The 12,172-nt window shown below is 47.8% G+C and overlaps 7 protein-coding genes across 7 annotated transcripts; 5 read left to right on the top strand and 2 right to left on the bottom strand.

The window, feature by feature from the left end:
* Positions 1-116: 116 nt before the first annotated feature.
* Positions 117-1,428, top strand: N7479_006113 (putative mitochondrial carrier protein; the record flags this gene model as incomplete). Its single annotated transcript, XM_057253809.1, has 2 exons — positions 117-314; positions 376-1,428. The coding sequence occupies 2 exons, from the start codon at positions 117-119 to the stop codon at positions 1,426-1,428; spliced, it is 1,251 nt and encodes a 416-aa protein (XP_057107671.1).
* A 576-nt stretch (positions 1,429-2,004) lies between these two features.
* On the top strand, positions 2,005-3,240 carry N7479_006112 (uncharacterized protein; the record flags this gene model as incomplete). Its single annotated transcript, XM_057253808.1, has 3 exons — positions 2,005-2,078; positions 2,128-2,349; positions 2,415-3,240. The coding sequence occupies 3 exons, from the start codon at positions 2,005-2,007 to the stop codon at positions 3,238-3,240; spliced, it is 1,122 nt and encodes a 373-aa protein (XP_057107670.1).
* A 776-nt stretch (positions 3,241-4,016) lies between these two features.
* On the bottom strand, positions 4,017-5,174 carry N7479_006111 (thiamine diphosphokinase; the record flags this gene model as incomplete). Its single annotated transcript, XM_057253807.1, has 3 exons — positions 4,017-4,793; positions 4,914-4,993; positions 5,060-5,174. The coding sequence occupies 3 exons, from the start codon at positions 5,172-5,174 to the stop codon at positions 4,017-4,019; spliced, it is 972 nt and encodes a 323-aa protein (XP_057107669.1).
* A 270-nt stretch (positions 5,175-5,444) lies between these two features.
* On the top strand, positions 5,445-6,468 carry N7479_006110 (coiled-coil-helix-coiled-coil-helix domain-containing protein; the record flags this gene model as incomplete). The annotated part of the gene is made up of 3 exons (XM_057253806.1): positions 5,445-5,637; positions 5,776-6,112; positions 6,168-6,468. 3 exons carry the CDS (start codon positions 5,445-5,447, stop codon positions 6,466-6,468), a joined length of 831 nt encoding a protein of 276 aa, XP_057107668.1.
* Positions 6,469-7,718: 1,250 nt separating this feature from the next.
* Positions 7,719-7,916, top strand: N7479_006109 (uncharacterized protein; the record flags this gene model as incomplete). Its single annotated transcript, XM_057253805.1, has 1 exon — positions 7,719-7,916. The coding sequence occupies one exon, from the start codon at positions 7,719-7,721 to the stop codon at positions 7,914-7,916; it is 198 nt and encodes a 65-aa protein (XP_057107667.1).
* Positions 7,917-8,336: 420 nt separating this feature from the next.
* N7479_006108 (uncharacterized protein) lies at positions 8,337-9,665 on the top strand (the record flags this gene model as incomplete). The annotated part of the gene is made up of 1 exon (XM_057253804.1): positions 8,337-9,665. One exon carries the CDS (start codon positions 8,337-8,339, stop codon positions 9,663-9,665), a length of 1,329 nt encoding a protein of 442 aa, XP_057107666.1.
* A 746-nt stretch (positions 9,666-10,411) lies between these two features.
* N7479_006107 (uncharacterized protein) lies at positions 10,412-11,937 on the bottom strand (the record flags this gene model as incomplete). The annotated part of the gene is made up of 5 exons (XM_057253803.1): positions 10,412-10,725; positions 10,779-11,245; positions 11,322-11,445; positions 11,496-11,622; positions 11,692-11,937. The coding sequence occupies 5 exons, from the start codon at positions 11,935-11,937 to the stop codon at positions 10,412-10,414; spliced, it is 1,278 nt and encodes a 425-aa protein (XP_057107665.1).
* Positions 11,938-12,172: the final 235 nt, after the last annotated feature.

The raw sequence follows: 12,172 nt of genomic DNA, 5'->3' as shown, positions 1-12,172 counted from the left end.
TCATTATCCTTGCCTCCCAGGGGTGCTCCTCTCCCATTAAATCTCTCAGCACCCCCTAATACCCAGCCTGGTCCCGACCAGTACCGCTTGGGATTGCAACTTGGCATAATATTGCCATGAGCCTGACCTCGCGGGTGTTCGGCCTGTTCTCGACAGCGACCCCAGACTCAACAACACCGCCTGCGGGTGACTCACATACCTCGACATGGGCACAGCCGACTCCAATGGGTGGAATCGATCATTCAAAATACACTGTTCGAAATGATGACCTCGCGCTGTTGGAGGAAGAGGAACCTCGGCCGCCATACCTACATGTACGTTTGTCCCTAGCGATACCATACCGTTGCGCAAGGCTGACCTGATTTGGAATTATAGGCGATGTTGGCCGGTGGTACTGGAGGAACATGCGGCGACATGTTGATGCACTCGTTAGACACAGTCAAGACCCGACAACAAGGCGATCCGACGTTTCCGCCTAAATACACTTCGATGGGCCAGTCATATGCAACAATTTACCGACAAGAAGGATTATGTCGCGGATTATATGGAGGAGTAACGCCCGCCCTACTGGGCTCATTTCCCGGCACCGTAATCTTCTTCGGTGTGTATGAATATACCAAGCGCTTGATGATCGACTCAGGGATCAACCCCAGCATCGCCTATCTATCCGGTGGTTTCTTTGCCGACTTGGCTGCCTCAGTTATCTATGTGCCATCCGAGGTGCTGAAAACACGACTTCAACTGCAGGGCCGACACAACAACCCGCACTTCAACTCCGGCTACAACTACCGCAACATGCGAGATGGGTTCCGCCAGATCGTCCGCCAGGAAGGATTCTCCGCATTATTCCACGGCTACAAGGCCACTATCTTCCGCGACCTCCCATTTTCGGCGCTCCAATTTGCATTCTACGAGAAAGAGCAATCTATGGCTAAACAATGGGTTGGAAAACGGGACATAGGATTGGGCTTGGAGGTATTGACAGCTGCCACTGCCGGCGGTATGGCTGGTGTGATCACATGTCCGATGGATGTGGTCAAGACGCGCATTCAAACCCAGCAAAATCCCCCAGCACTCCCACCCGGTTCTTCGGGCGCCAAACATTGTGTCGAACACATGCCCAAAGAAAGCCCACGCCCGCACGTCCCAGCATCATCTCATTCCAATACTCCCCGGGCACACTCGCGACCAATCTCCACATCAGGTGCAAATACGACAATCCCACCGCCAGGTACACCCCGTCTTGACACTTCTTCCGTGTTCACCGGGTTGAAGATGATCTACCGAACGGAGGGTATTGCGGGGTGGTTCCGTGGCGTGGGCCCACGAGGTGTGTGGACTAGCATCCAAAGCGGGACCATGCTGGTCATGTATCAGTACCTGCTCAAACAACTCGAGGCCTACCAGATTCTGGAAGAGTCCTTGTAAGACCTTTAATCCAACTGCATGCATTTCCAAGGTTGTTGTTCGTTTTTTTTTTTTTTTTTTTTTTTGGTCATTGGGAAATGGGGGCGTTGGATTCTTTGTCCCGATCTGGGATGTTATGACCCTGTCTTTGAGCACTTTGTATACTGTGTATCCTATTCTGTGATAGATTATTAGACTGGCTGCGGCCTTCCTGTACCATAGCTCTTTTTTCAACTCCATATTATATATATTTTTGCATATTTTGACATATTCTTTCTAGGTTCTATACTCCGTTTAGGTGTGATGTTTGCTATTCTTCAAGCAGGACAAAATATATAAAATATCAACCAAAAACATTTCTATTATACAACCTTGGAACATTCTCTTAAAAGATCTAAAAAAAGAAATGAAAAAGCCCAAAGAACTGGAATGACACTGAACAAAGGGAGTGAACGCGCTAAGCCGTGTTTTGTTTTGGCGATCGGCGGACGTAAACAATTACCGGCCACTCCCCTCCCTTGCATCTTCTTTCCCCCCCCAGTATTTACTTTCTTATTTGACATTGGTCCAATTTCGCACGTTGATATCGGATACATTATGTCTCTTCCTTATCTCAAGTCGCTGAAAAAGCCCGAGTTGGCTGCGTTGGCCGACCAGACCGACTTGCCACAGTAAGTACGAATGCGATTGTCGCATAGACCAAGCTAATCGGATCTATAGCTACGATGACTATAACAAGAATGATCTTGTCGTAGTATTGGATAGACATCTCCGCGAAAACCGTTCTATCTTTTCTGGACTCAAGAGCCTCTCTGAATACTACTCGCGCCTGGCCTCTCCACCCCGCAGAGGATCGCCCGTGAAGCGCGAAACTGCGCGAACTCCCGCACGAACCCCAGCACGCCGCTCTGCGAAGAAGGAAGTAAAGGAAGAGGAAATTATGTAAGATTGCCCTAGATGCGCCATTCTATCTATCGCTATTGCGCATATACTAACCCATGCGCCAGCGAGGAGATGGAAGATGTTGCTCCCAGCCCAACCGTAGTCAGCCCAACTCCAGCTCCGACTGTGGCGCGGACGAGCGCACGCCAGTCTGCGCGCCAAACACCCCGCCAGACACAAACACAAACACAAACACAGACACAGACACCCAGTCAATCTCAATCTATTATAGCTGCCATCGTGGACTCCGAGCCCTCGCTGCCGGCGTCTCCAGCTGCCATCACCGAAGCCATCGATGCGCAGACACTCAAGTTGCGCGAGAGTATTGAGAATGCATGGACTGCGTCAGGTTTTGTAGATCGGGCGCAATCCCTGCGAGCATCCCTGAGCAGCGTGAAGGCCGTTGAGATCATTGTGCTGCTGCTTGAGAGTGGCAGTCTTACGAAGGCGTTGGTGCCGATACGCTACCTTACTACAACACCGCCTTTGCAAGCGGCGCATATCCCCGCGATTCCCATCCGTGTTCCTGATCTATTTGTGCTGCTGGAAGGATCGTTCTGGGCGCCGTTTTCGCTGTGGTTACTTACCTGTCTGCTCTTGCCTTTGATTTCTGCCTACTTTATTAACTTGAGCTGGAAGGCTTCTAGCAGTGCGCGGCGTACCCGGTCTACGCCTAACCTCGCCCAGTTTGATCCTTTGACTTTCAACATCGTCAAGGCGCTGCTGGTGCATCTTGTGTTTGAGAAGGGGTTCAACTTCTTTGGTTTCTATAGTGGGTATGCTGCTGGGAAGGTACTTGACTCGGTCCCTGGTGGAAATCTCGGTCTTTTGACTGGAACTGCTATCGGCGGTGTTGGTGCTCTGTACGAGGCGATTCTGAACCGCTCGTAAGAGGTTGAATATAACTTTTGCGAGCTGTACAGATGATCTTGTGAGGTTGGTTATTCAGTGGTTTTGAGTGATTGTTATTCCATTCGTCTTCATGGTTATTTTTTTGTTTGTTTATGGGTTCAACTTTAGTCACTGGTATGTGGATTATGCGATATGCGATATTGGGGTTCTTTTCCTGCCTTCTCTTTCCCCTGTCTTTCTTGGTCTCTTGTTCTAGCCAGAGAAGGCGCCTTGGGGTTTATATTCTGGTTCTGGTTCTGATTATCTCTTGGGAGGTTCAAACTTCTCCCGTGCTTTTTCTTTTAATGGCCGATTCATTATTCTCCAGTTCGTAACAGGGTATTAGACAGTAGTTGTAAATGTACAAGTCGAGGTTATTCATGCTGCGGATAGCCTTTTAACGTTGGTTTAGGCATTTGATATTGTGTACATAGGCGGAGGGTCGTTAAGTTAGGCTTCAGAGACGTCGACAACGTAGAAAGGATTAACAAGAGGTGCTTGGACTCGAGCGATTCAAGAAAGGCCCCAGAGGTTGGAACAGGAGCCCACGGGAAGTTTTTATATTGTTCAAAATGCGCAGCGGGGCATGCAGCGGTTGGTGAAGGCCAATTTAATATATAAGCTGCTATAGGTGCGGGCTGAATCACAAATTTGAGGCAGCGATATGTGACTCTGATAGCCTAGGCTCCGTAAGGCGTGAGAGGTCCGGGACAGCTGTCGCGGTGGTTTCTATTAACCTCCGTACCCAATGTCATGCTTCACGTTCACGTTCACGGTCATCTCTTCAATCTCTCCGCCAACTCCAATGTAAACAAAACCGGCGCAGAGGTTTCAACATCCACCTTATCGGCGCGGATATGATTACTCGTGGATACCTGACCTCCAATTTCGGTATGCCAATTCTCCACATCCCATTCAAAGCCATGGGTTGTAATCTTGGCAGGCCCTGAGAGGGGGATGATGCCGATATTTTCTTCGAAGAAGTATTCTGGGTCTGGCTCTTGCGCCTGGTCTTGCTCACGCTTCCGTTTCTTTAGCGACTCGCTTGCATCAGATGTCGACACTGTCCCGATGTCTGCTCGTCTTGTTGCGGGCGTGAGGATTGTATTCTTCCCCGTTTGGATAATGAAGGTAATGCTTTCCTCAGAGACAAGATAGAGGTTGCCGCCTGCAGCTGACTTCGCATTGGAGCTTGATGTGTTGGTTTCATTTTCACGGATTGAGCGCTGCATCTGCGTCATCATGTACAAGTGGTGGACTTGGGAGAAAGCTTGATCCACACGGCCACCTAGACCTCCGAGGATCACAACTTCCAGAGGTGATTGGTCAGATGGTGAGGTTGATGTGCTTTCATTTGAGCCATTGGTGACTGGCTTTCCTTTCCGGGGAGAAGCTATGATCTCTGCAGCATGTGCATTGAGATATCTCAGAGACTTTGTGAAATCTGTTGAGTATTGGTCTTGATCTTCGAGGATAGGCACTCCAAGTTTCTCATAATGTTCTCGCACTGCGGGGCGGATAGAATCAAGGTCGCCAACAATGCGGTCAGGAAGCTATATCTCTGGTCAGCTTGATATCTTAGCTTGATTTGTTCTTTGCTGTGCTTCAATTGTGTTTTTTTTTCCCAGCCCAGGAGGATTTTACAAATAGTAAAGTCCATAGAGATCACTTACTTGTTTAGATTCTATTCCATTAATTTTCAACATATCAAAAAGCCGATTGGCACCTCCATCGGCACAAATGATATAGGATGCTGCATGAGTATTAGTATTTCTTATTCAAAACATCATGTTTATAGGTCATTCATATAGAAACTCACCATATCTGCTCAACACCCCAAAAGCTTTCTCATTGATTGGCTGATTGAGGATGATAAGAGCATAAGGCGAAGGACTCCCTGAAGGGCGGAAGAATCGACTAGGATCCCACTCCATTGCAAGAGATGAATACAAATTTAACCGTAATCCAAAAAAAAAACCAAGTAAATCAAGAGAAATCAAAGCCCATAAGGGTACGTGGTGACGATATAATTATCGTGACCCAAGCTGCAACGTGACTGGCTGATGCGGGTAGACAACCTCAGGCCAAAATCCACCATCGCTTTCCAACTTCTCCATCCCGCGGTGCCTCGACTCCCCTCCTCTCAATCCCTTCTTGGAGGAACTCTCGGTCAATTCGATTGATTCCCACTCTTCTCACACATAATGTTTCGTCCCGCCGCTCGCGCGCTCGCCCGCGCGCCTGCTGTCGCAGCCCGTACACCAGCGAACAGACGATTGATAAGCACCGGTCCGAACAAGTCGAGAAGCTGGAAGAACTCCTTCTTGCGATTGGGCTTGGCCGGCGGTGCTATCTACTACTACAACACGAGCAGCGTTTTCTCCGAGGAGCCGAAGTGTACGTCTCGCCGATTGGAGTTGGGTTTGCCCTTGTTCCTCGATCCCGAGGTTGGCAAAGCTGCGACAATTCCGTCACCGTCATGGCTAACCAGTTTTGGAGTCACAAATCGCTAACTCTGCTTCCATTTGGATTTAGTCTCTATCCTTTCTTCGATCCAGAAACAAACCGGCGATGATGCCAAATCCCAGACCCTCGACTCCATTACTCCTAAGATTCGGCAAGAACGAGCTGCCGCGCAGTCCCAGAAGAGCGAGTCTGCTGCTTTGGAAGGTGGACTGAACGCACAGGAGCTCCAGGAGGAGGCTAGCCAGGAGGCTGCCTTCAACCCGGAGACTGGTGAGATCAACTGGGACTGCCCGTGCCTTGGAGGCATGGCCCACGGGCCCTGCGGAGAGGACTTCAAGGCTGCGTTCAGCTGCTTTGTCTACTCCGAGGAAGATCCCAAGGGAATTGACTGTGTTGACAAATTCAAGTATGTTCCATTATCATTTTTGAGGGCGATAGTCCTGTGCTAACAATTTTTGCAGGGCAATGCAAGATTGCTTCCGCCAACACCCCGAAGTCTACGGCGCCGAGCTAGAAGACGACGATGAGCCCCAATCCGAGGCTCCCGCCCCCACTGATGCTCCCGCTACCTCCGAAATTCCCCCAACTGCCGCCGAGCTGGATGCGTCATCGCACCCTACTGAGAAGCAGACCCGCGCCAAGGAAGTCAACACCCAGATGAAGGCCGACACCGATGCCGTCGGTGAAATAGCCGAGAGTGACTCCCTCATCCCCAAGGCCGCGCATGACACCGAGGAGAAGAACCAGGCCAGCAAGGCTTAGAATCGACTTCCCGAATGCCTGCATCCTGTTTGACGCCACCCTCCCCTAGAGACAAGTCTACTCCTTGATCTCCTTTCTGTAATGCATATTAGGGACTGGGATTGGAGTTGTGTATTATATAGACCTTTCTGCCATCTCTCCATCTCCCATTTTTCCTTCGATGCATTTTCCCCTCCGTGATCTTTCAGCATATCCATTCCCCGGTCTGCGCTCCTCTCTGTTCTTCCTGATACTTCCTCTCAATGTGTAACTTAGTGTACCGATATGCTTCACGCCCTTGTCCTTTGGACAAATAAAAGAAAGAGGGGAACTTGGATAGACTTGCATCATGACTGGTATCTAGTATAGAGAGCTTTGCGTGATGTGCGAAATAATAGCCAGTAACTTTTCATCAAAATTCATGCAATATAACCCCGTAACCTTGGCTTAGCAAGGCATAGCCCATACACTTATGTATATTTAGTAGTGAGTGACAACTGAACACGCTTCACTCTTCTGTGAGCTGTCAAGTCATTCAAGTGTTACCCATATACTCTGTAAGTAGCCCTGAATCCTGCCTAGGTATGCTCGGGTTTCGCTATCAGAATCTGAAATGATAGCAGTCTGCTTTGAGAATTCCTTGCAGTGCTATTCTATCCCATGGTAGGCAATTGTGTCCAGGCTTTCAGGCTCGTATAATTCTTGTTTATCTACCAACAGGCTATCCATGGATGGAAGGCACAACCTCTCCACCTGCGAGTACAACCTCCATTTCCTTTTCCTGCCCCTCATACTCTTTTTCTTCGTACAGTTGAAAATTTCTGGTCGTTGAGAGATGAGAATTGACAGTAATCACCGTGAAAACATCTTAAACCATGTAAAGTCTCGTGGCGTTATACAAGGCATTATATATGGAATAATATGCATGGTATTACGGATGGCATTCCAAAACTGAGTGTTCTTCGTTTCAGATGTGTACATCCCTAAAATACTAACTATGAAAGTAGGGTGAGGCGTTGAATGGTTTCCCGACAAGACTGGCTTGGGTATCATTTGACGCTAGGCCATTTCGCCAAGCAAGCTTGCTTGATACTATTGAGGCTCATTCAGGCTCATTATCTGTCCATTGTGAGTCAGACAGTCCAAGCGTTTCCCACTAGGTGCGTAGTGGGGGCAGGAATAATGGCCGCACGCCTACGGAATACATATTCTCAGCCTCAACCTGTTCTTCTATCGTACACGGAGAGTGCATGCACCGCTGATCATCCAAGATGTCAAATGATACCATGGATCCAAATTACATATGGCCACTGGTTTTGTTGACCGACCTATGTGCACCAAGCCAAGCGAGACTTATTGGGCTTATCCAGACGACACTCGAGGACGATCTCAAATCCCATTCCAGTGACTACTTCGCGGCCTCCTTTCAAGCCCAGAATATCATCCAGGAAGTCAAGGTTCATGCATAGTCGCCACCTCGTCGGCTTCTCGAATCCATTACTCGACAATGTTCATGCCTTGATAGCCAAAGAAACATCCGTACCCTTGCTGTGCTAGCATACCGATCGGGTCGACCAAGAATCATTGTGGCTGATGAAGCAACTAAACGCCAGCTGTCAGGGAAATATCTTCCCAATGCTGATTTATGGTCGGACGAACCAGGAGGCGTCATTTCAACAATTTTCGTATCTACACGTCGTGATACCCAATCAGGTGGACTGTCTGTGTTTGCAAGGCGTGTTATTTGCTCCACCCAAGCGAAAATGTTCAATCTTGACGACATAGACTACTTATGGAGTGACGATGATCCTCAGCCAAGCGCATTCAGGTCCGTCCACAAAGCCTGGGGACCTTTGTGGGCCCATTCGCAAGGGTGGCGGGGATCAATAATGCATGACCCTTATCAAGAGCCCTTCGCATCCAGAGCAGGAGATATATTAGGAAGAGAATACTATACCAACGCCACAATCACTGCTTTGAGCCGCCACCTACCTATGGAGCTAGCAGTGCAGGTTTCCAATACGCACAGCACTCCGATCAGAATGCCTATCTGGAAACGTCGTCCAGGAAATACACATCTAGTCATCTTCCTGTTGTATCATACAACAGCACAAGAGCTTGATGAGACATATCGAACTCTACAAGAGTCACTCCCGGCAATGTTTCCCCCCGAAAAAGTAACCAGAAGAATGTCAAAAGGAGAGTGGATCTATGAAACTGAGCCTTGGTATACCAAGACCCCCGATATGACCCTAGAGCTGATCTCAAGGGACCGGCACCGCATGAAAACTCGACTGGATCTCGTCGACTTCTGGGATGAATATCGTGTATGGGACGCGAAACTGGGGGCAAGACCAGAGATCATGCCACTAATATTTCTGCGCAAGCCTTTGTCTGATCTAGATGAGGCGCAGTTTAACGTTTTGACCTTCAAGTCCTCCCACTCCTACAGAAGTCCAGCCATCATGAGACACATGGTATTTGGGGATCTTTGCACAGATATAGAAAGATTTGGCTGTGTAAATGTTTATAGAGGAGCTTTTGAGCATGCCCCTCGTAAAAAGAGTGCCGAAGAAGAATTCTGGCACCCGGAACAACCGTTCTTCATCAGCCCACCCCTGTGGTTACCTATTATCAAGACAAACTGGATTCGAACTGTGGTCTCTCTCACGAATCAGTTGACCGAAGCTGGAAAACTGAGTCTGGAGCAGATTTTGTTAACATTTGATGAGCCGGATCTATCTGGATCTGAATCTGAAGTTGCATCCCGAGATGAAGAAACAAGGCCTGAGTTTTTGTTTGTGCCTTGGAAGAGCGATGACACAGGCATGGTCGAAGGAAAGGTGAAAGACATCTGGGAAGTTGTCCGGGATCTTTACTTGTATCCCAAGTCCGACAACAGGCGAGCGGTATCTTTCGTTTGTGTTGATCGACAATTTGAGGCTGATCAAACGGTCATTCTGGTTGTGGTGGAAGAGTACAAGTCTGAGCCGGACCATGATCTACTTCAACACTTGCCTTTCCCAAGTTTGAGAGGATTCAGATATATTCGTGCCCCAGTTCATTTGGCATACATCGGTAATAGTAACACCGTGATTGATCATGGAAACTATCATGAATGGTCAATCTATCGAAGACAAGGTTGGCCAGCGCTGGGAAAGTTACCAGATGACCTGGAAACAGAGGCAGAATATGTTGACGGGGACGTCTTCCCTTAATTTAATGGAGATCTTGTATCAATGTTAGAAGGGACATTACAGACGACTTGGAATGGCGCTAGATTGCTGTTATTAAATGTAGAAAGACTCCTGTCAAGAGAGGACTACGTCGAAGTGCATGATCTTATGTGAGAAGCTTGATTGAGTAGAGAGTTATAGAAGCTAGGTTCTACACTATGAAATCTGACAACTCCATATTTGGTTGATAACCCAATAATTGAAATCAATATTCCCCTCAACCCACTTTTCCAAGACATATTTCTGGGGTCAAAGAAAGGGGGGAACGGTGGGGTTATAAGGGTAGAATGGGTTGGCGTATTTTCATGTTCAGCTGGGTGGATAAACCCCCGCTGTTCCTGTGAGTGGAAATTGCACAATCCTTCGCGCTCTTTATAGATTTTATTTTATTCTGAAATCAGTTCTAATAACTATACGAAAATCTCTGGATGACAAATTTCAATTGAAATTCAACAGCTGAAGAGACCTTGATATTATATGTACTCAATAGAAAGTGGGATATACCAATTTCGGGATGACGTTGGAGACTGACGATAATGTCCACAAAGGGGAATTCCATAGTCCGTAGAATAAACTTCTCTTGGACAATCTTTTACTCTTTTTGATATTCAGATTCTTCCTAGCAGCTTTGTCGGATAACATATTCCTGTGGGGGAATTATTACCTGCCTAATTTGTATAAATCCATGTCATATGTATAATTTGTCGATCTTCCTCTAATACGAACATTTATGCCAACTCGCATTCTATCAAACTCTCAACACTATCTAGCGGCGTCCAGATTTTAGTAATTTTGAGACCAACCGGTTCAATAACTTCATGCCACTGCTGTTCAGTCCGCTCCTTGGCAGCAAGATCTATCATCATTATTAGGTCCAGAGAAGTAGCCTGCCAGTGGGCCCCGGTATTGGGAACCACATTCTCGTTGATCAGCAACTTGCTGTATCCGGGTGTCATCACCGCGGCCAATTGGGACAGGATTTTCTTGCACGTTTCATCATTCCAGTCGTGCAGGACGGAGTGTAGGAAATATGCTCGCGCACCTAAAGATATTGTCAGCTGCTAGTCAATCCAGTCTATGTGCGTCAGCACTAACCCTTGATAGGCTGTTCCTCGTAGAAGTCGTGGACCATTGGTGTAATTGCTGTGTTCAACGACTCGATATCTTCCAAAACTTGCGGCTGGTCTTGCAAGATCAACTTGCCCGGTGTGTTGGGCCACTTCGATATGAACTCCTCCAGATCATGTCCCTTATTTCCACCAACATCCACGATGAAAACGTCTTCATCGCCGGTCTTGGCTCCGTCGATGAGACTTTGTACGGGGTAGAAGTTTCCATCCATCCAGCTGGGTCTACCTTGGTGGTACGCCGACATGAGATTGTTGAATTGAGCGCCAAGTTCGGGATAATCGGGATTCTTGCCGTTGAGGAATTCGAAGAAGTGACAATCGGTTTTAAATCCTAGAGTAAATGGACAGTCCTTTCCGTCGGTGGGACTTCGATAATCGTTTTTCTTGAGCCAGGTGGGCAGTGCATTGGCTGCTGGAAGGGTGCATCCAGTACTGCCGGCAAAAGAAAATGATAAGTCAGTACTAGACCAACCTGGAGAGGAAGACGCTCACGGGTTGAGCTACTTACATGCATGGCCAGGCATCATTGTACCGCTTCATAGCCAATGTGGTAGTTAGCCCGTTGCGGCCATACTCATTCATACCAGTCTCGACAAAGACCCCCATTGTGGCAAGATGCTTCATGATACGACCTTTGCAATAATAAGTATCATAATTATCTGACTTTGAAATTATTACTGACCAAGAAGTTCGGGTTCCGCGCCTGTTGTTGCTGCAAGCTCTGCCACTGTTTTTGGCTTGTTGGTCTGTGCTAATATGAAGAAGATCCCCAGATCGATACAGGTTTCAATGCTGGCGAACGCTGTAGGCTATCACGCAGAAGCAACCAAATAAGTATTCTCGATTCTTGAACTAGGATCTTCTTTGCTCTGACGCACCTGGGCCCAGCAGTATCGCAGCATGGTCTCCTGGGGTGTTTCCATTGCCTGTACGAGAGACCGGGCTGTCTCCAGAAGCTTCAGGCGCGCATCAGTGTCACCATTGCTGTAGGCCTGGGAATGTGTTTCAATTTCCTTCTGCAAATGCGCAAGTTTCTCCGGGGCGCTAGGCATAGTGGCAACCCGAGGATCAATAATGGCTGCCCCATTAGTTGCAGATCCGTTTGATTCATTGTTGATTGTCATTTTGAACGTTTTTGGTGGGCTTGAACGCCTTGCACGGAAAGCAAATGGCGGTTTTAGAACGGAAATACTATGGACTATCTCCAAAATCTAACTCTAAGGGGGCACTGCGATGTCTTAAGTGAATACGATCGACTATGGTTCCACTATGGGTACAAAAATCCGGATAGTATCTCATGCATATATAGTAATGAGACAATGTGCTGCATACTAATGCTATAAGAGGTTATTGCGTTGT

The sequence above is a fragment of the Penicillium vulpinum genome (genome assembly GCF_028829585.1).
Source record: "Penicillium vulpinum strain IBT 29486 chromosome Unknown utg000003l_segment0_segment0, whole genome shotgun sequence".
NCBI classification, from domain to species: Eukaryota; Fungi; Ascomycota; class Eurotiomycetes; order Eurotiales; family Aspergillaceae; genus Penicillium; species Penicillium vulpinum.
Note: the sequence above shows the minus strand (reverse complement) of the source record. Positions and strands in the feature narration are given on the sequence as shown.